This window comes from Rhinoraja longicauda, chromosome 15, assembly GCF_053455715.1.
Source record: "Rhinoraja longicauda isolate Sanriku21f chromosome 15, sRhiLon1.1, whole genome shotgun sequence".
NCBI classification, from domain to species: domain Eukaryota; kingdom Metazoa; phylum Chordata; class Chondrichthyes; order Rajiformes; family Arhynchobatidae; genus Rhinoraja; species Rhinoraja longicauda.
This window is the reverse complement of record NC_135967.1, coordinates 7,774,220-7,797,331: the sequence shown is the minus strand read 5'-3', so window position 1 is coordinate 7,797,331 and position 23,112 is coordinate 7,774,220. Positions and strand designations below refer to the sequence as shown.

General features: G+C 44.4%; 1 protein-coding gene across 1 annotated transcript in view; it reads left to right on the top strand.

The window, feature by feature from the left end:
• The window catches only part of steep1 (STING1 ER exit protein 1), a 33,448-nt gene extending 16,443 nt beyond the window's left edge, over positions 1 to 17,005 (top strand). Inside the window, exons 5-7 of the mRNA XM_078411901.1 lie at positions 6,000 to 6,089; positions 7,158 to 7,250; positions 14,915 to 17,005. Coding sequence (XP_078268027.1) covers positions 6,000 to 6,089; positions 7,158 to 7,250; positions 14,915 to 14,977 — 246 coding nt within the window. The 3' untranslated portion in view covers positions 14,978 to 17,005. The remainder of the gene's footprint in view (positions 1 to 5,999; positions 6,090 to 7,157; positions 7,251 to 14,914) is intronic.
• The last annotated feature ends 6,107 nt before the right edge of the window (positions 17,006 to 23,112 follow it).

Sequence of the window (23,112 nt, the reverse complement as noted above, 5' to 3'; positions counted from 1 at the left end):
TGAACAGTCCCTAGAGTAAAAATACAAACAACGGTGTGCAAAATGTTATTAAATGCAGTGTTGTGGGATGTAACCAGCAGTGCTGATGAGGAGAGAAAACCTAAGCCAATGAAAGTTCTGATACTTCAGTTACCTGAAGTTGTAAAATTTGACATTGACTTTGGTAAGCTGCAATGTACTCAAATGGAAGATTAGGTGGTGTTTTTCAAGCTTCTTTTGGGTTATTTGAATAGAAGTATAGAGTTTATCCCTAAATCCAGGCAGCAATGAAAGGCAAGAGAAGAGATAGCTGAGACTCTAGCTGAGATTTCCAAATGTTTGCTGAAGGTAAGTGAGGTATCAAATTAATAGCGTTCAGCAAACCTGTTCTGTTCTAACCTGGTAACTTTAAGCTTAACAACAGTGGTAGTGAAGTTACAGGGAAGAGTTCTGAGGGAGAGGATTAATTACTTGGTAAGGCAGGGACTTATCAAAGACACCCAGTGTGACTTTGTCAAGGGCAGATCCTGTCTGACCAATTTGATTGGATTATTTGAAGAGGTAACAGGATGTATCAATGAGAGTAGGGCAGTAGATGTGATTTACATAGATCCAAAATTGGCATGGCGAAAGGAGACAGAATGATGGTAGTGGGTATTTATGTGATTGGATGCCGGTGACCAGTGATGTCCCACAAGGATTGGTGCCAGGGCCGTTGCTGTTTGTAATATACTTGAATGACTTGGATGCGGGTATGGGAGTCAGGGATAGTAAGTTCACAAATGATGCGAGGATTAGCAGAGTTGAAAGTGTGGACGGTAGTCTTAAGCTCCAAAGTGATATCGAAGTATTGATGAATTGGGCTAAAAATGGCAAGTGGATTTAATGCAGAAAAATGTGAGGTGAAAAATGGCACCAACTCAATAGGCCAGGCAGCATCTTTGGAGAACACGGATTAGCAATGTTTGAGGACTGAAGAATGGTGCAGACACAATGTTGCTTATTCATGTTCTCCGGAGATGCTGCCGAACCTGCTGAGTTATTCCAGCACTTTTTTTTTGTAGCCAGCATCTGCAGTTTATTGTGTCTAAAATGTGAGATGTATTTTGGGTCCATTAATGAGGCTAGGACACACCACGACTGATTGGATCTTGGCAAGTATAGAGGAACATAGGGAACCCGGAGTAGGTCCATAGATCCTTGAAGGTGGCAATGCAGGTAGACAATGTGATTTGGAAGGCTTAGAAACATAGAAACATAGAAAATAGGTGCAGGAGTAGGCCATTCGGCCCTTCGAGCCTGCACCGCCATTCAATATGATCATGGCTGATCATCCAGCTTAGTAACCTGTACCTGCCTTCTCTCCATACCCCCTGATCCCTTTAGCGAAAAGGGCCACATCTAACTCCCTCTTAAATATAGCCAATGAACTGGCCTCAACTACCTTCTGTGGCAGAGAATTCCACAGACTCGCCACTCTCTGTGTGAAGAAATGTTTTCTCATCTCGGTCCTAAAAGACTTCCCCCTTATCCTTAAGCTGTGACCCCTGGTTCTGGACTCCCCCAACATCGGGAACAATCTTCCCGCATCTAGCCTCTCCAACCCCTTAAGAATTTTATATGTTTCTATAAGATCCCCCCTCAGTCTTCTAAATTCCAGCGAGTACAAGCCTAGTCTATCCAGTCTTTCTTCATATGAAAGTCCCGCCATCCCAGGGATCAATCTAGTGAACCTTCTCTGTACTCCCTCTAAGGCAAGAACGTCTTTCCTCAGATTAGGAGACCAAAACTGCACACAATACTCCAGGTGCGGTCTCACCAAGGCCCTGTACAACTGCAGTAGAACCTCCCTGCTCCTAAACTCAAATCCTCTTGCTATGAATGGCAACATACCATTCGCTTTCTTCACTGCCTGCTGCACCTGCACGCTTGCTTTCAATGACTGGTGCACCATGACACCCAGGTCACGTTGCATCTCCCCTTCTCCTAATCGTTCACCATTCAGGTAATACTCTGCTTTCCTGTTCTTGCCGCCAAAGTGGATAACCTCACATTTATCCACATTATATTGCATCTGCCATGCATTTGCCCACTCGCCTAATCTATCCAAGTCACTCTGCAGCCTCCTAGCATCCTCCTCGCAGCTAACACTGCCACCCAGCTTCGTGTCTTCCGCAAACTTAGAGATGTTGCATTCAATTCCCTCGTCCAAATCATTAATATACACTGTAAATAACTGGGGTTCCAGCACTGAGCCTTGCGGTACCCCACTAGTCACTGCCTGCCATTCCGAAAAGGACCCGTTTATTCCTACTCTTTGCTTCCTGTCCGCCAACCAATTTTCTATCCACCTCAACACTGAACCCTCAATACCATGTGCTTTAAGTTTGTACACCAATCTCCTATGTGGGACCTTGTCAAAGGCCTTCTGAAAGTCCAGATATAACACATCGACTGGTTCTCCCTTATCCACTCTACTAGTTACATCCTCGAAAAATTCTATAAGATTCATCAGACATGATTTGCCTTTTGTAAATCCATGCTGACTTTGTCCGATGATTTCACCACTTTCCAAATGTGATGCTATCACATCTTTAATAACTGACTCTAGCATTTTCCCCACTACCGATGTTAGGCTAACTGGTCTATAATTCCCCGTTTTCTCTCTCCCTCCCTTTTTAAAAAGTGGGGTTACATTAGCTACCCTCCAGTCCTCAGGAACTACTCCAGAATCTAAGGAGTTTTGAAAAATTATCACTAATGCATCCACTATTTCTGAGGCTACTTCCTTAAGCACTCTGGGATGCAGCCTATCTGGCCCTGGGGATTTAATCTGCCTTTAATCCATTTAATTTACCTAACACCACTTCCCGACTAACCTGGATTTCCCTCAGTTCCTCCATATCATTAGACCCCCGGTCCCCCGCTATTTCCGGCAGACGGTTTATGTCTTCCTTAGTGAAGACAGAACCAAAGTATTTGTTCAATTGGTCTGCCATCTCCTTGTTCCCTATGATCAATTCACCTGTTTCCGACTGCAAGGGACCTACATTTGTCTTAACTAATCTTTTTCTCTTCACATATCTATAAAAGCTTTTGCAGTCAGTTTTTATGTTCCTTGCCAGTTTTCCCTCATAATCTATTTTCCCTTTCCTAATTAAGCCCTTTGTCCTCCTCTACTGGACTCTGAATTTCTCCCAGTCCTCTGGTATGCTACTTTTTCTGGCTAATCTGTATGCTTCATCTTTTGTTTTAACATAACATAACATAACATAACAACACTTTATTGTCACTCGGCACAACACCGAGCGAAATTTCAGCAGTCACACAAAATACAGCAAAAAAGAAAAGAACACAGGACACCCGACCGCAACACAAACATCCATCACAGTGACTCCAAACACCCCCTCACTGTGATGGAGGCAACAAAACTTCCCCTCTCTTCCCCCCGCACCCACGGACAGGCAGCTCGACCCCTACCGAGGCAAACGACACGCACAGCCCCCGCAAGGGGATGGAAGGCCCCCCGGCCGAGCCGCCCCGGGCACCGAAACGTCCCGCGGCCACACCGGGCGATGTTAAGTCCAACGGCCGAGCCGCACCGGGCACTGAAACGTCCCGCGGCCGAACAGCGCTGACGATGTTAAGTCCAGCGGCCAAGCCGCACCGGGCACTGAAACGTCCCGCGGCCACACCGGGCGATGTTAAGTCCAGCGGCCAAGCCGCACCGGGCATTGAAACGTCCCGCGGCCGAGCCGCACCGGGCACTGAAACGTCCCGCGGCCACACCGGGCACTGAAACGTCCCGCGGCCACACCGGGCGATGTTAAGTCCAGCGGCCAAGCCGCACCGGGCACTGAAACGTCCCGCGGCCGCACCGGGCACTGAAACGTCCCGCGGCCGCACCGGGCACTGAAACGTCCCGCGGCCGAGCTGCGCCGGCAATGTTAAGGCCCGCAGCCGAGCCGCACCGGGCACTGAAACGTCCCGCAGCCGAGCTGCGCCGGCAATGTTAAGGCCCGCAGCCGAGCCGCACCGGGCACTGAAACGTCCCGCAGCCGAGCTGCGCCGGCAATGTTAAGGCCCGCAGCCGAGCCGCACCGGGCACTGAAACGTCCCGCAGCCGAGCTGCGCCGGCAATGTTAAGGCCCGCAGCCGCACCGGGCACTGAAACGTCCCGCAGCCGAGCTGCGCCGGCAATGTTAAGGCCCGCAGCCGAGCCGCGCCCCGGGGAAGAGACCTAATAAAATAAAGGTTTCCACCCGCCCCACCCCCCCACCCCACCCCACACCCCCACCACACATACACAGCCAAAAACAGAAACAAAAACCATCCCAACACCGACACAAACAAAAAAAAAAGGAAAAAAAGACAACAGACTGCCAGAGAGCCGCAGCCGTTAGGCGCAGCCAACTCCTCCCTTGATTTCCCTTGTTAGCCACGGATGCACTACCTTTCCTGCTTTGTTCTTTTGCCAAACTGGGATGAACACTTGTTGTAGTTCATCCATGCGACCTTTAAATGCCTTCCATTGCATGTCCACCGTCAACCCTTTCAGCATCAATTGCCAGTCTATGGATATTGGCTCTCATTAGTCAGGTATTGAATACAGAAGACAAAGTGCTGGTGTAACTCAGCAAGTCAAGCGGCATCTCTGGAGAACATGGATAGGTATATATTAAAGTATGGAGGTTATGCTCCAACTTCATAAATCATCGGTCAGATGTCAGCTGGAATATTGCGACCAGGTCTGTTCATCAAGTTAAGGAAGGATGTGATAGCCCTCGAGAGGGTGTAAATGAGATTCTCCAGGATATTGCCTGGGGTGGAGCAGTTCAGTTATAAAGAGCAATTGGGGAAGCTAGACCTTTTCTCCCTGGGACGGAGGAGGTTGGTAGAGCAGATGATTGAGGTATGTAAAAATTATATGTGGGGTATAGAGAGAGAAGTTTGCAAGAATCGTAATCCCATATCAGAACTAGTGCACATATGTTTAGGGGAAGGGATTCAGACAGGATATGATAGGGACCTTCATATATGGAGTACATCCATGGAGTTTTAAGTAGCCGGAATGCACTGCCTGGGAGTGTGATTGAAGCTGGGTTGCTGACAGTTATATAGATGAACAGTGAATCGCTAAGAAATGGAGGGCTATGGACCAGTGCTGGGAGATGGGGTTAACATGCAAGGCGGCACGGTAGCGCAGCGGTAGAGTTGCTGCTTTACAGCGAATGCAGCGCCGGAGACTCAGGTTCGATCCTGACTACGGGTGCTGCACTGTAAGGAGTTTGTACGTTCTCCCCGTGACCTGCGTGGGTTTTCTCCGAGATCTTCGGTTTCCTCCCACACGCCAAAGACGTACAGGTATGTAGGTAAATTGGCTGGGTAAATGTAAAAATTGTCCCTAGTGGGTATAGGATAGTGTTAATGTGCGGGGATCGCTGGGCGGCACGGACTTGGTGGGCCGAAAAGGCCTGTTTCCGGCTGTATATATATGATATGATACCCACTATTTGGCATGGACAAGTTGGGTAGAAGAATTCCCTGATTTCATGCTTCTACATATTGTGTCCAACAGTATATTTCTGTTAGACGATGAATCACGCGTCTGGTTGTGCTAAACCCAGTAAGGTGGAATGATAGAATGTGGGTCTGTGCGTATAAATTTCTTGTTCACAATTCTGCCATTGGGGAAGAGTTAAGGATTTCCTGAGTGAATAAATTTAAATCTGAGCACTGTCCTCCTGCTTAAAATTATTCTTGCCTGTTGCTGTGCTGAGAAACTGCTTTGTTGAAAGCTTTGGAGCAGATTGCACAGCTTGGAACAATCAGTTAAAAAAAGTAAAGTAGTACCATTTTTGTTGGGAGATAAATCTCAAGTAAGTATGACCTATACAGACTTCAAAAAGAATGATATATAGTGTCTCATTAAATAGACTGCATACTTTTATTTTCTTAAAATCAACAAGCAAAATATTCCTTCATCATAAGCACTAATCTACATGTTTCTCCTTCTACAGGTGATGATGACAAAAAGGACCAAAGACATGGGCAAATTCAGCTCCGTCACTGTGTCCACTATTGATGAGGAGGAAGAGGAGATTGAAGCGGTGAGTTCCGGGAATGTTTGTTTTTGTGTTGCATAGTTAGTAATCATGAAGATAATATGTGGTTAACTCTTGGCTGCTTTAGTGCTTGGAGACAGTTCGTAATACATACCAAATGCTGGCATTTTAAGTGACAGTCACACCATGTTGGGGAAAATAAATATTAAAGCATAATGACAGTCTTTAAAAGCTTCCTGGACAACAATATGAATGGTTAAAGTATATTACTAACATGCGTTCTTGTATCATTTTAATACATTTTCATTCATGTTTTTTCTAATTTTATTGAAAATGTCCAGCCGTTCTGAAGCATGGAATTTTGAAGCCTCACAATCCCTCTGAGAGAAGAAATTTGTTAACAGTAGCATGGGGTGGCGCAGCAGTAGAGTTGCTGCCTTACAGTGCTTGCAGCGCCGGTGACCCGGGTTTGATCCCGACTACGGGTGCTGTCTGTACGGAGTTTGTACGTTCTCCCCGTGACCGTGTGGGTTTTCTCCGAGATCTTCGGTTTCCTACCACACTCCAAAGACCTACAGGTTTGCAGGTTAATTGGCTTGGTGTAAGTTTAAATTGTCCCTCATTTGTGTAGGATACTACTAGTGTACGGGGATTACTTGTTGGTGCGAACTTGTTGGGCCAAAAGGCCTGTTTCCGCACTGTATCTCTAAACTAAACTAAACTAAAATTTGTATTTTGAATGCAATTGGCTCCCTCCCCCATTTTGAGGTTGTGTATTCTGGCCTTGAGCTGTTTCACAAGGTGAAACCTCCTCTGGCCTGTCAAGCCCTTAGAAATATTTCATGTTTTAAAAAGATGGTCTCTCATTCTAAACTCCAATGGGACCCAACCTGATCAACTTTTCCTTATTAAACATGAGACAATCCTCTGTACTTTGGATCATCATAGCTGCTTAAAATGATGATATACTAATATATCAGTTTTGAAGTAAACTTTTTTTTATTCCCTACATTGTTAATTTGGTGTGGATTTAAAAGAAATTACAGGCAGCAAGTCATCTGACTGAATGGCAGGACTAGAGATGATCTAATTTGTATTTTCTGTGTTGGACAGAGGGAGATTGCTGATTCCTACGCACAAAATGCCAAGGTCATTGAGAAACAACTAGAGCGCAAAGGCATGAGCAAGAAGAGACTGCAAGAACTGGTATGTCAAGCAATATTTTATCATTTGCAGTCTGAAATATCACTATTTCCAAGTTCAGAATATGGTTTCTCTGCAGTTAGAACTTTCAGAAATTATCAAAATAAAACATAGAATTAATCTCTAAAATAATTTAACAACTCAGCTAGGATTGCTGCACAGATGCCATTTTTGCTCATGCACCAGTGGTTTAAAAAAAAAAGTGACTTGTTTTGCCTCAGACTTAGCTGCTAGTGCACAAGAATTTCTTCATCCAAGCCCTGCATGAAATCATAGCACAGGTGTTTGGAATTGAGTTGGATGCAGTCACCAAATGCCTGAATAGGATTTTATTCCAGGATCTCTTTCCAGAAAAACATTGTAAATGTAAAGTAGTGGGGGGGGGGGGGGGGGGGGGGGGGGGGGAGGGGTTGACAAATTGGGATTGTGAAGATGGAGTTAAAGGGGATGCGAATACAGGAGAAATTGCAAAGGACTCTCGAATAAATGGGAAGGAAAGTTCTAGATAGGATAGGAGAGTAAGGTCAGGGCCAATGGTGACCGGTGTGAGAGGGGAGGTGAATACCGAAGTTAAAGTGTTGTATTTAAATGCGCGAAGTATAAAAAATAAAGTGGATGAGCTTGAGGCTCAGTTAGACATTGGCAAGTATGATGTTGTGGGAATTACAGAGACATGGCTACAAGATGACCAGAGCTGGGAACTGAATATTCAGGGATATACGACCTATCGAAAAGACAGACAGATAGGCAGAGGGGGTGGGGGTCGCTCTGTTGGTAAGGAATGATATTCACTCCCTTGCAAGGGGGGACATAGAATCAGGAGATGTAGAATCAGTATGGATAGAAATGAGGAATTGTAAGGGTAAAAAGACCCTAATGGAAGTTATCTACAGGCCCCCAAACAGTAGCCTCGACATTGGGTGCAAGTTGAATCAAGAGCTAAAATTGGCATGTCGCAAATGTAATGCTACGGTGGTTATGGGAGATTTCAACATGCAGGTAGACTGGGAAAATCAGGTTGGTACTGGACCCCAGGAAAGGGAGTTTGTGGAGTGCCTCCGAGATGGATTCTTAGAACAGCTTGTACTGGAGCCTACCAGGGAGAAGGCAATTCTGGATTTAGTGTTATGTAATGAACCTGATTTGATAAAGGAACTTAAGGTAAATGAGCCATTAGGAGGCAGTGATCATAATATGATAAGTTTTAATCTACAAATTGAGAGGGAGAAGGAAAAATCGGAAGTGTCAGTATTACAGTATAGCCAAGGGGATTACAGAGGCATGAGGCAGGAGCTGGCCAGATTTGACTGGAAGGAGGCCCTAGCAGGGAAGACGGTGGAACAGCAATGGCAGGTATTCCTGGGAATAATGCAGAAGTTGCAGGATCAATTCATCCCAAAGAGGAGGAAAGATTCTAAGGGGAGTAAGAGGCATCCGTGGCTGACATGGGAAGTCAAGGACAGCATAAAAATAAAAGAGAAGAACTATAACATAGCAAAGAAGAGCGGGAAGCCAGAGGATTGGGACTCTTTTAAAGAGCAACAGAAGAAAACTAAAAAGGCAATAGGGGGAGAAATGATGAGGTACGAAGGTAAGCTAGCCAATAATATAAAGGAAGATAGTAAAAGTTTCTTTAGGTATGTGAAGAGGGGAAAAATAGTTAAGGCAAATGTGGGTCCCTTGAAGACAGAAGCAGGGGAATTTATTATGGGGAACAAGGAAATGGCAGACGAGTTGAACCAGTACTTTGGATCTGTCTTCACTAAGGAAGATACAAACAATCTCCCAGATGTTCTAGTGGCCAGAGATCCTAGGGCGACGGAGGAACTGAAGGAAATTCACATTAGGCAGGAAATGGTGTTGGGTAGACTGATGGGACTGAAGGCTGATAAATCCCCAGGGCCTGATGGTCTGCATCCCAGGGTACTTAAGGAGGTCGCTCTAGAAATCGTGGACGCATTGGTGATCATTTTCCAATGTTCTATAGATTCAGGATCAGTTCCTGTGGATTGGAGGGTAGGGAGAGAGAAAACCGGAAATTATAGACCAGTTAGTCTGACATCGGTGGTGGGGAAGATGCTAGAGTCAATTATAAAAGACGAATTTGGGGAGCATTTGGATAGCAGTAACAGGATCGTTCCGAGTCAGCATGGATTTACGAAGTGGAAATCATGCTTGACTAATCTTCTGGAATTTTTTGAGGATGTAACTTGGAAAATGGACAGGGGAGAGCCGGTGGATGTAGTGTACCTTGACTTTCAGAAAGCCTTCGACAAGGTCCCACATAGGAGATTAGTGGGCAAAATTAGAGCACATGGTATTGGGGGTAAGGTACTGACATGGATAGAAAATTGGTTGGCAGACAGAAAGCAAAGAATGGGGATAAATGGGTCCCTTTCAGAATGGCAGGCAGTGACTAGTGGGATACTGCAAGGCTCGGTGCTGGGACCACAGCTATTTACAATATACATTAATGACTTGGATGAAGCGATTAAAAGTTACATTAGCAAATCTGCAGATGACACAAAGCTGGGTGGCAGTGTGAACTTGAGGAAGATGCTATGAGGTTGCAGGGTGACTTTGACAGGTTGTGTGAGTGGGCGGATGGCAGATGCAGTTTAATGTGGATAAGTGTGAGGTTATCCACTTTGGTGGTAAGAATAGGAAGGCAGATTATTATCTAAATGGTGTTAAGTTAGGAAAAGGGGACATACAACGGGATCTGGGTGTCCTAGTGCATCAGTCACTGAAAGGAAGCAAGCAGGCAGTGAAGAAAGCCAATGGAATGTTGGCCTTCATAACAAGAGGAGTTGAGTATAGGAGCAAAGAGGTCCTTCTGCAGTTGTACAGGGCCCTGGTGAGACTGCACCTGGAGTACTGTGTGCAGTTTTGGTCTCCAAATTTGAGGAAGGATATTCTTGCTATTGAGGGCGTGCAGCGTAGGTTTATTAGGTTAATTCCCGGAAAGGCGGGACTGTCATTTGTTGAAAGACTGGAGCGACTAGGCTCGTATACGCTGGAATTTAGAAGGATGAGAGGGGATCTTATCGAAACATATAAGATTATTAAGGGGTTGGACACGTTAGAGGCAGGAAACATGTTTCCAATGTTGGGGGAGTCCAGAACAAGGGGCAGCAGTTTAAGAATAAGGGCTGGCCATTTAGAACAGAGATGAGGAAAAACGTTTTCAGTCAGAGAGTTGTAAATCTGTGGAATTCTCTGCCTCAGAAGGCAGTGGAGGCCAATTCTCTGAGCGCTTTCAAGAGAGCTAGATAGAGCCCTTAAGGATAGCGGAGTCAGGGGGTATGGGGAGAAGCCAGGAACGGGGTACTAATATATACATACACACATACATACATACTTGTCCAAATGTCTTTTGAAAGACTTAATTCTATGTCTCCCTCTGGCAGCTCATTCCAGACATGGTCTACCCTCTGTGTGGAAAAAGTTGCCCCTGAGGTCCCTCTTAAAATTTTCCTGTCTCATCTTAAGCCTATTTTCTCTCATTTTTGAAATCCTCTACCCTGGGGAAAAGACTGAATGTTCACTTCATCTGTGCCTTTCATGACCTTGTACAACTCATTTTGCTCACTCCTCAGCCTTCTACACTCCCAAGGAAAAAAAAAGTCCCAGCCTTTCCAACCTTTCCCTCTAACTTAAGCCAGTAAGTCCAGGTAACATTCTGGTGAAAGGACACAAAGTGCTGGAGTAACTCGGCAGGTCAGGCAGCATCTCTGGAGAATATGTAAAGGTGAAGTTTCGGGTCTGGACCCTTCTCCCCAGTTTGAAGGAGTTCCGAACCATAACTTCATCTATCCATGTTCTTCAGAGAGGTTTATGGTCGAGACCCCTCTTCAGACTGTAGAAGGTTCTCGACCCAAAACATCACCTAACCAAGATATCCAGAGATGCTGCCTGACCTGCTGTGTTACTCCAAAACTTTGTGTCCTTTCACCAGAATGTTACCTGGACTTAATCCAAAACTTTGTGTCCTTTTGTGTAAACCAACATCTGCAGTTCCTGGTTTCAACATCCTGGTGACTCTCTTCTGCACCCTTTCCATCTTAATGACTTCCATCCTGGGTGAATGGAACTGCACACAGTACTCCATATATGGCCTCACAAACTTGTACAGCTGCAACATGATTTCCTAACTCAATATCCTTTCCAATGAAGGTCAATGTGTCAAATGCCACCTTCACCACTCTTGTCCTCCTGACTCACCACTGTCAAGGAACCATGCACTTGTACCCCCAGATCTATCTCTCCTGCAACATTCACCAAAGCTCTACCATTTACAGTGTAAGTCCTGCCCTGAGTTGACATACCAAAGTGCAACGTTTGTCAGTATGCAACACTTCACAGTTCTATTTGCCATTCTTTGGTGCAACTTTCCAACTAAACTAGATCTTGCTGTGAACTTAGATAGCATCCACTCCTCTGATCTCATTAATCCTCATGGTGACCGCTTCAAAAGACACACTCAGTTTCGTGAGGCACAAAGCCATCAGACTCCCCGGCAAGTAGTTCCCTGGCTTGTCCTTGCTTCCATTTTGAAATAAAGATACAACATTGGCCACCCTGCAATCTTCCAGAACTTAACCTGTGGCTCAAGAAAATGCAAATATCTCTGCCTGGGCTTCTGCAATTCCTCCTCAGCTTTCACAAGTCTGAGGATGCACTGGCTTCACCCTGGGGATTTATCCATCTTAAAGTGCTTTAAAAATTGTCAATGCCTTCTCTTTGGTAATTTGGATATGATTTAAGACATCATAACTCATATGGTTTAATTCTGTAGCTTCCATGATCTTTTCCTCAGTTAAAACAGATGGAAAATATTGATTTAATATCTTCCCCGTCTCTTTTGGGCTCTGCACAGAGATGGCTTCTTTAAGGAGAAATTATTTCCATAGCCACCCTTTTAATAGACCTATAGAATCTTCCTTTACCATGCCTACCAGATCCATTTCATGTCAACGTTTAGCCCTCCTGATTGCCTTCTTAAGTGAACGCCACTTCTTATCCTCAAGTCAAGTCAAGTTTATTTGTCACATACACACACACGATGTGCAGTGAAATGAAAGTGGCAATGCCTGCGAATTGTGCACAAAAAAGAATTACAGTTACAGCATATAAATAAACGTTAATAAGTTAATATAGAGAAGACAAAATTTAATCCCTGGAGTTATAAAAGTTAACAGTTCTGATGGCCTGTGGGAAGAAACTCCGTCTCATCCTCTCTGTTTTCACAGCGTGACAGCGGAGGCGTTTGCCTGACCGTAGCATCTGGAACAGTCCGTTACTGGGGTGGCAGGGGTCCCTCATCATCTTGCTTGCTCTCGATCTGCACCTCCTGATGTATAGGTCCTGCAGGGGGGCGAGTGTAGTTCCCATGGTGCGTTCTGCCGAACGCACTACTCTCTGCAGGGCCTTCCTGTCCTGGGCAGAGCTGTTCCCAAACCAGACTGTAATGTTGCTGGACAGGATGCTCTCTACAGCTCCAGAGTAGAAGCAATGAAGGATCCCCAGAGACACTCTGAATTTCCTCAGCTGTCTAAGGTGGTAAAGGCGCTGCTTTGCCTTACCCACCAGTGCGGCAATGTGCGTTGCCCATGTCAGGTCCTCTGTAATGTGGACTCCCAAGTATTTAAAACTGCTCACCCTATCCACAGTAGACCCATTTATCTCCAGTGGTGTTAACGTCCTTGGATGATTAGCCCTTCTAAAGTCCACAATCAGCTCCTTCGTTTTAGTGACATTCAAGAGGAGGCTATTGTCCTGACACCAGAGTGCCAGATCAGCCACCTCCTCCCGGTAGGCCTTCTCATCGTTGTCGGACATCCGGCCCACCACTACAGTGTCATCAGCAAACTTGATGATGGAGTTTGAGCTGAACCTGGCCCCACAGTCATGTGTGTACAGGGAGTACAGTAGGGGGCTAAGGACGCAACCCTGGGGGGATCCTATGTTCAGGGTGAGGGAGAGCACTCCAGCACTTTGTGTCCTTTCACCAGAATGTTACCTGGACTTACTGGCTTAAGTTAGAGGGAAAGGTTGGAAAGGCTGGGACTTTTTTTTTCCTTTGGAGTGTAGAAGGCTGAGGGGTGTTCCCCCAACCTGACCACTTGGGGCCTGGCAGTGAGAAAGTCCAGGACCCAGGCACACAGAGGGGTGCTAAGCCCCAGTTCCAGCAGCTTCTCAGCCAGTCTGCTGGGGACTATTGTGTTAAAAGCTGAACTAAAGTCAATGAACAGCATCCTCACAAAGCCCCCGTGGCTGTCCAGATGAGAGAGAGCAGTGTGCAGAACCTGGGAGACCGCATCATCCGTGGACCTATTCGGACGGTATGCGAACTGTAGTGGGTCCATGTTGCGAGGAAGGAGGGCACAAATGTGCATCTTGATTAGTCTCTCGAAGCATTTCATGACAACCGAGGTGAGGGCCACCGGTCGGTAGTCATTTAAACACGCTGGAGAGGCATTCTTTGGCAACGGTACAATGATGGATCACGGAGGGATTTGCTTGATCCTGACTCTTTAAATCTGACACATGACAACTGAGGAAACACAATCTGCAACAGGCAATGATGGTCCAATTCTATACTGCTATCATTGAGTCCGTCCTCACATTCTCCATCATGGTCTGGTTTGGCTCAGCCACCAAGCACGACATCCGGAGGCTGCAACGGATCGTCCGCATAGCTGAGAAGGTTGTTGGCTGCAACCTTCCCCCCATTGACGAACTGTACACTGCAAGGGCCAGGAAGCGAGCGGGCAAAATCATCTCTGACCCCTCTCACCCTGGCCACAAACTCTTCGAAGCACTTCCCTCTGGAAGGCGATTCCAGACTGTCAAAGCAGCCACAGCCAGACATAAAAACAACTTTTTTTCACGAGTGATAGTTCTACTCAATAACCAAAGTCTGTAGTCTCTTTTTTGCTCTGGTTTATTTTCACCCACATGTTTAGACCATAATGTTGTATCCTTATTCTTTTGATGTGTTTATGCTTTATTCATAATTATTAACTGTATGTTTGTGTTGTCATTTGTCATGCACCAAGGCACATTCCTTGTATATGCATACTTGGCCAATAACTTATTCATTCATTCATTCATTCATTCATTCATTCATTCATTCATTCATTCATTCATTCATGCCTCACTTTCTTGTCCCCTGACCAGAGCCACAGCAGTTCTCATCAACTAGGGTTCTGTAAATGTGTCAGCTTTGCCCTTCACCCTAACAGCATGATGCTGCTCCTGTACTCTTGCTATCTCACTTGCCAGCCATTCGACTTCTGCAATTATCGCCTAATGCCTTCAAAATCAGTCTTGCTATAATTTCAGACTTTAGAGGGCCAGCCCTATCCTCCATAACTACTTTAAAACTAATGGAATTATAGTCAGTGCCCCCACTCTGGCACTTCAGTCACTTACTTTGTCTCATTCCAGTGTTGTACCCTCTCCCGTAGGGCCCTCTATAGATCGATAAAGGGAACTTTCTTAGTCACATTTAACAAATTCCGGCCTGTCCAAGCCCTTTTCATGATGGAAGACACAGTCAATATCCGGCAAATTGAAACTTCCCACCAATACTTTAATTATATCAATTTTTCAGTACAAAGCAGGTTCAGTTTTCCTGTTAACAAGTTTATTTTTTTTTACAGGCTGAGCTGGAGGCCAAGAAAGCCAAGATGAAGGGAACCTTGATTGACAATCAGTTCAAATGAATAGTGGATTCTTGGAAGTGGATCCCTACCATAATACAAAAGTACAAACGAGTAGCAACAAAGGGATTCTGTCACTTATTGGGCCAGTTGTCAACTTAAGCAAGGTCATTGTGCTTTATTTCATGTCATCTATAGAGACTGAAAAGGTGGGGAGAATAAAAAAGTATTTTTACTTACTCTGAATTCTTCTGTATGAGTAGGGGACAATGTTGCATTTTAAAAATTGTACCATATTGTGTATACATTTACCGCAGTAGGTGTTTATATGTGTGCATTTGATATACATTTTCTTTCACCTCTCAGTCAGCTTATTTTCCCTCAACCTATTACTAACTCAGCATGTCAGGCAGCATCTCTCAAGAACATGGATAGATTGTGTTTCTGGTCGGGACCCTTCTTCAGTAAATGTAACTATATTTGACAGTGAACAGCTCTAGGATTAAAAGTAAGATCTTTGTTTTCAAACTACAATGCTTGTAATTAAAAAAAATTTTAAAAACAGACTGAAAACACTATTTCAAATGTGATCTCTTTCCAGAAATGCTGCTCTTTCTTTTCTTGTGCGATTTGGCTAATATTGTAACAGATTAAGAGTATTTCCCTTTTATATATTTTCTATTTATATCTCCAGAATTGTATGGAGAATAAAGCATACAAAGAATTGAGAGACGATTAAGATGTTCTAAATAATTAAAGTATTATAATTCAAAAAGGATTTGCATAGATAAAACTATGCGAGGTTATAGTTACCGGGAAGGATGAACATACGGGTTTCTCAATTATCCGTTCAACAATGGTGGTATCGTCGGCCAATTTAAAGATGATATTAGAGGTGTTACCGACTACACATTCATGGTTACAGTGATTGTAGAGTAGGGGACTGAGCACACAGCCTTGAGGTACTCCTGTGTTGACAGTTATCAAGGAGGACGTGTTGCTGATTTGTACTGAGTGTGGTCAACTGATGTGGAAGTTAAGGATCCAAATGCAAAGGGAAGAGCAGAGACCCAGTCTGCTGAGTTTGATGATGAGTTTTGAGGGGATTATGGTGTTGAACACTGAGTTGTACTCGTTGGGGGAGAACTAAGCCAGACGTGTGAAAGGTGGATACAGATGAGGGGGGGAGGGGGGGATATCTGTGAGGAAAAGTCTGGGCAAGGAGAGGAAGTTGGAAATAAAATACATCAACAGGATAAGAAAAGGCTGGAACAAAAAATATTTTCTGCACAATATTCAGCTATAAAAATAATCTACAGCCATTGTCCTCTCACTAATTGATGCTGCAGAAAGATTCATTGATCCATCAGTTTGTCACTGGGAACTTAATTTGTTCTATTAAATGAAGCTTTTAATTTGGTTTAATGGTACGGTTAATTTTTTTTGGAAATGTGTTATTAGGACAATGTACACAAGCATTCACATGCCAAGTGTAATTGGTTGGATGGTTACTGGGTTGGGATCTGTTGGCTTATTCAGCCTGAGTTAGAGTTAAATTAATAACCTTGATTAATTCCATTGGAGAATTAAGCCCTGACAAACACAACTCATCAAGCTATCGCTTTAAGATTGGTTGCCATGTTCTGATCCGTCTAACTGCTCGGATCACTGCACTGCGTAATTAATGCAGAATTGATCAAGCAGTCTTTGCTAGTTTTAAATGATTGCTCTCTATTGAAGGCACCAGCATGATTGCAAGGTTTTTTGTACTTTAATGACTGCAGGGGAAAGAGATGGTAACTTCTCCCCTTCTTCCCTCTCCCGTCAGGCAAAAGGTATAGAAAACCCACACCTCCAGATTCAGGGACACTTTCTTCCCAGCTATGATCAGGCAACTGAACCATCCTACAACAGCTAGAGAGCATCCATGAACTACTAACTACCTCATTGGTGACCCTTGGACTATCCTTGATTGGACTTTGCTGGCTTTACCGTGCACTAAACTTTATTCCCCTGGCATGTATCTATACACTGTAAATGGCTTGATTGTAATCATGGACTGTCTATTGACTGGTTAGCACGCAACAAAAGCTTTTCACCGTATCACGGTACACATGACAATAAACTAAACTGAACTGAACTGAACTGAACTTAGCATCTGCTCTCACATTGCTTTTTTTAAGCCACACGTTGAGGGGAGTGCCAAGTTGTCTCATAACTAATTATGCAACAATAAAGGATCCCTGTGATCTAGACAGGGTATTGTAGCTTCACACTAGCTCACCCTCAGTGCCAACTGAACCCTTGACTGCATAACAGGTTTACAAATCTCTGAACAATGTTCGCCCACAGATATTTCATCAGTATCATTCTCACCCTCACCACATGTAAATGTAAGAGGTCTAAGCAGCAAAAACTAAAAAGTAAATCACATCAAGTAAATAAATTTTTTCAAATTATATTTAACTCCATAAATCTAGAACATGGCATTTCTTGCCATGAAATTAGACATGGTCATATTATAATAAAATATAATTAAAAGGAACTGCGGGTGCTGGTTTATACCAAAGAGAGACACATAGTGCTGGAGTAACTCAGCAGTGCAGGCAGTATCACTGAAGAAAATGGATAGGTGGTGTTCTGGGTCGGGACCCTTCTTCAGACTATTACGCAACAAAAAATTATCGTTCATGTGATCTAGACTGTGTCTTGCGTTTTCACATTAGCTCACCCTCAGAGCCAACTGAATCGACCCCGAGACCGCCTTGGCCTACGTGATCTCCCAGTTGCCAAACATTTTAACTCCCCTTCTCACTCCCACACTGACCTTTCTGTCCTGGACCTCCTCCACTGTCAGAGTGAGGCCACATGCAAATTGGAGGAACAGCACCTCATATTTTGCTTGGGCAGCTTACAACCCAGTGGCATGAATATTGATTTCTCTAACTTCAACTGTATTGCGTACAGTTTTGGTCTCCTAATCTGAGGAAAGACATTCTTGCCATAGAGGGAGTACAGAGAAGGTTCACCAGATTGATTCCTGGGATGGCAGGACTTTCATATGAAGAAAGACTGGATAGACTCGGTTTGTACTCGCTGGAATTTAGAAGATTGAGGGGGGATCTTATAGAAACTTACAAAATTCTTAAGGGGTTGGACAGGCTAGATGCAGGAAGATTGTTCCCGATGTTGGGGAAGTCCAGAACAAGGGGTCACAGTTTAAGGATAAGGGGGAAATCTTCTAGGACCGAGATGAGAACGTTTTTTTTCACACAGAGAGTGGTGAATCTGTAGAATTCTCTGCCACAGAAGGTAGTTGAGGCCAGTTCATTGGCTATATTTAAGAGGGAGTTAGATGTGGCCCTTTTTGCTAAAGGGATCAGGGGGTATGGAGAGAAGGCAGGTAGGGGATACTGAGTTGGATGATCAACCATGATCATATTGAATGGAGGTGCAGGCTCGAAGGGCCGAATGGCCTACTCCTGCACCTATTTTCTATGTTTCTATGTCACCCTTGTGTTCCCTCTCTCTGTCCCTCCCCACCCTAAACCTTGCTAATTTCACCGTTTGCATTCCTTCATTATCACCTCGTCCCCATCCAACACTGGACCATTGTGGACTCCACCTTTCCTGAGTCATCGATGTTAAAGTTTGATTCTAATAGACAGACAATACCATAAAGTGGTAAAACATTAGAGTCTTTATTACGCCAGCGGGAGTGGGAGAGCTGCAACTAGTACTCAAAGACCCCACTCTTTTTAAAAAAAATTATATCAAAAAATACTTTATTCAAATAATAAATATCATTCACAAAACATATTTTTAAACAAGCCCATCCGACATTTCCGGAGGTTACATTCGATACAGGCATTCATTTAGACATTTACATACATTTACCCAGTATCCCTTATTTGGAGGGGCGTCTCTCTCCACCACACCCTGCCCCCCCATGTCCAGCAACGGAAGGACCCTAGACTGTGCTCCTCCCCCACAGGGCCTTAGCGTTGGCTGCACCAAGCTTCAGTGCGTCCCTCAGCACGTACTCCTGCAGTCTGCAGCGGGCCGGTGAAAAAAAGTTTACAAATAAACACAAAATTAATTTCTGTTCAACTCGCATTTCCTGATGCATGCGCAAATAATGCAGCTTTGCAATATGAAAAATCGTGAATTGGACCGTTTTCTGGGAATGCAACCCTTCCTCATAATGCAAGGTTGCCAGTACTCAATTAGCACAAAGTTTTGGTAGATCCTGATAGTCCATAAGACAATAGACAATAGGTGCAGGAGTAGGCCATTCAGCCCTTCGAGCCAGCACTGCCATTCAATGCGATCATGGCTGATCACTCTTAATCAGTACCCCGTTCCTGCCTTCTCCCCATACCCCCTCACTCCGCTATCCTTAAGAGCTCTATCCAGCTCTCTTGAAAGCATCCAACGAACTGGCCTCCACTGCCTTCTGAGGCAGAGAATTCCACACCTTCACCACTCATAACCTCATAAGTTCTAGGAGCAGAATTAGGCCATTCAGCCCATCACATCTACTCCGCCATTCAATCATGGCTAATCTACCTTTCCCTCAACCCCATTCTCCTGCCTTCGCCCCATAACCTCTGACACCTGTAGTAATCAAGAACCTATCTATCTCTGCCATAAAAATATCCTTGACCTGGCCTCTACAGCTTGCTGTGGCAAAGAATTCCACAGATTCGCCACCCTCTGACTAAAGAAATCCCTTCTCATCTCCGTTCTAAAGATACGTCCTTTTATTCTAAGGCTATGTCCTAGACTCTCCCACTACTGGAATCATCCACTCTATCCAGGCCTTTCACTATTTGCTAAGTTTTAGTTAGTTCCCCCCTCTTCCTTCTGAACTCCAGCGAGTCCAGGCCCAGTGGCATCAAACACTCATCGTATGTTAACCCAATCATCCCTGGGATCATTCTTGTCGGGTCAATGTTTTCCTTCAAAGGTCTTTTATTGCCTTGTGTACCAATTGTGTACCAGTGATATTCATATTAAAAAAGCAACAAGACACACAACTACATAAAAGTTAACATAAACATCCACCACAGCGGATTCCCCACATTCTTCACTGTGATGGAAGGCAATAAAGTCTAAACTTCTTCCCTCATTCCCTCTTCCTCTGATGAATCATTCTTCTATAGCTGTTAACCCCGTTTATTTATCCAGCTCTCTAGCTGTCTAAATACCCCTTCGCTGCCAATATAAAAATGTATCTTACTTTACCTTTGGTACATGTGACAATAAAATGAACCATTGAACACTTTTTAATGCTACTATGGGTTTTTCATGCTACAATAAGCTTCCTGATGCACTCTTTTTTATAACAGTCCTAACTTAGTGCTATCTTTCATTTCACTCTCCTGTCTATCTTATGATGATCATTCTCTTTTAAAAATAACACTTAAAAAAAGCATTTTTTAACAATCAGCTCCTGCCCCGCCACCTTTTCTCCTCCGTAAAAACTGCAGTTCTTCTCCAAGTTTGTTTCACCTGGACCGTTTATATAGTTTAGTGTCACTAAGACCTAGAGGAGAGGCCCCATCCATGGGCTATACACCAAAGCCAAACTAAACACTCAACACCTATTTAACATTAGCTTTCCTTTGCTCCGATGAATATGTTTAAGAATTGCTCGTGCAAGGAGTTTCGTAATTAATTGTGCCTGTTTGTTCCTGAACAGGGACACTCGGTTGTAGCCAGGTTTTGCTATCGCCGCTGGAAGGTCTGCTTCTGCCATGCTTGGCTCCATTTCTTTTCAGCAAAGAAATCATTTAAGAGTCAGAGAGTCATACAGCGTGGAAACTGGCCCATCGGCAAAACTTGCCTGTGCCGAGCAACACGTCCCATCTACACTAGTCCCACCTGCCCGAGCTTGGGCCATATCCCTCTAAAACTATCCTATCCATGTACCTGTCCAAATGTCTCTTCAATGTTACAGTATGATAGTGCCTGCCTCAACTACCTCCTCCAGCAGCTTCTTCCACATACCCACAACCCTTTGTGTAAAAAAGTTACCCCTCAGGTACCTATTAAATCTTTCCCCCTCACCTTAAACCTATGTCCTCTGGATCTCGATTCCCCTACTCTGTGCAAAAGAGTGCATTTACCCAATCTATTCCTCTCATGATTTTGTACACCTCCAGAAGATTGCCCTTTGTCCTCCTGCAGTGCTTTAAGGAATAAAGTCCCAGCCTTCTTTAAGGAATTATACGCAATATAATACAGTTGATTAGAATATCATCACTACAGCAGTAAATTTGTGAATTACTTGTTGAATGTTGATACCCAGATTGTGATTGGAATCTGGAGTGCACTGCCTGTTGGAATGCTGGAGGAGTAGTGAAGAGGTATAGAGACAAACACTTGGATGCTACGGTCCTAATGCAGGTAAGTAGGACAACTATAGGGATGCCCTTGAATACGGGTGTTTGAATGCCCTTCTCTGGGCTGTATGACCTGCAGTTGTGGTGAAAGATGGTACATCAAATTTTAGTCTGCTTATTGTTGGAAAATGAGCTGCATATGGTACAGGTTCTTCCTGAGATCAGCTCCAGAGCTTGGCTATGTACCTAAGTCTGACCCTCGAAACAGTCACGGCAACTTATTTAATTTCCTGGTAGCTGCCCACAGCTTGACGTCCGAGATGGTTTATTCAAACAGTTGTAACCTCTCGAGGTTGAGCGGACAGATGTTGGGAAGATTGGCCAACATCAGAACTCAACTGGCAAAACTCCAGCAATAGTCTGGAGCAAGTGTAGGGCACCTCATTCAGGCCACTGACCTGTTGGCTCAAACCCAATCCCAACCTCCAACAAGGCCCCATGACTCATACTCCACATGCTAGGAGAATAGTGTGCAGTTATGGTTATCCCACTCCAGGAAAGAGGTGGAAGCTTTGGAGAGGGTGCAGAGGAGATTTACCAGAAGGCTGCCTGGATTAATGGGTTTCATCTACAGGGAGAGGTTGAATAGACTTGATTGTTTTCTTTGGTTGACAGTAGACTTGATAGCTATATACTAAAACTCTTGTTTGTTTGTTTGTTTGTTTGTTTGTTCCTGAACTACAGCCAAAATGGTACACAATGGCGCAACAATTTTAGGCCCAACTTACTCACCGTCGTCCCTTTGGTGCTAATGGAAGAAGTTTCATTGAAATCAATGTTATATATTTAAATGTATTCACATTTTAAAGTTTAAATCTATCTCTTAAGAAAGGGAGGGGGGAGGGGATGGGATGGAGGGAGGGGAGGGGAGAACGGGAGGAGAGGATACTGTACCAATGCAGGAGAGGTTTGGGCCCAATGAGTTCACTTGGTCTAGTACAGTGAATTCAGAAATTATTCAGACCCCTTCACTTTTTCCACATTTTGCTACGTTACAGCCTTATTTTAAAATGGATTAAATTCTTTTTTTTTAAACATCAATCTACACACAATACGCCATAATAAAAAAAGTGAAAACAGGTGTTTAGAATTTTTTGTAAAGTAATTAAAAAGAAATAACTGAAATATCACATTTACATAAGTATTCAGACCCTTTACTCACTACTTTGTTGAGGCACCTTTGGCAGCGATTACAGCCTCAAGTCTTCTTGGGTATGACACTACAAGCTTAGCACACCTGTATTTGGGTAATTTCTCCCATTCTTCTCTGCAGATCCTCTCAAGCTCTGTCAGGTTGGATGGGGAGCGTCGATGCACAACTATTTTCAGGTCCCTCCAGAGATATTCGATCGGTTCAAGTCCGGGCTCTGGCTGGGCCACTCAAGGACATTCACAAACTTGTCACGAAGCCACTCCTGCGTTGTCTTGGCTGTGTGCTTAGGGTCGTTGTCCTGTTGGAAGGTGAACCTCCGCCCCAGTCTGAGGTCCAGAGTGCTCTGGAGCAGGTGTACATCAAGGATCTCTCTGGACTTTGCTCTGTTCATCTTTCCCTCGATCCTGACTAGTCTCCTAGTTCCTGCCGCTGAAAAACATCCCCACAGCATGATGCTGCCACCACCATGCTTCATCGTAGGTATAGTATTGGCCAGGTGATGAGTGGTGCGGCTTGGCATTCAGGCCAAAGAGTTCAATCTTGGTTTCATCAGACCAGAGAATCTTGTTTCTCATAGTCTGAGAGTCCTTTAGGGGCCTTTTGGCAAACTCCAAGTGGGCTGTCATGTGCCTTTTATT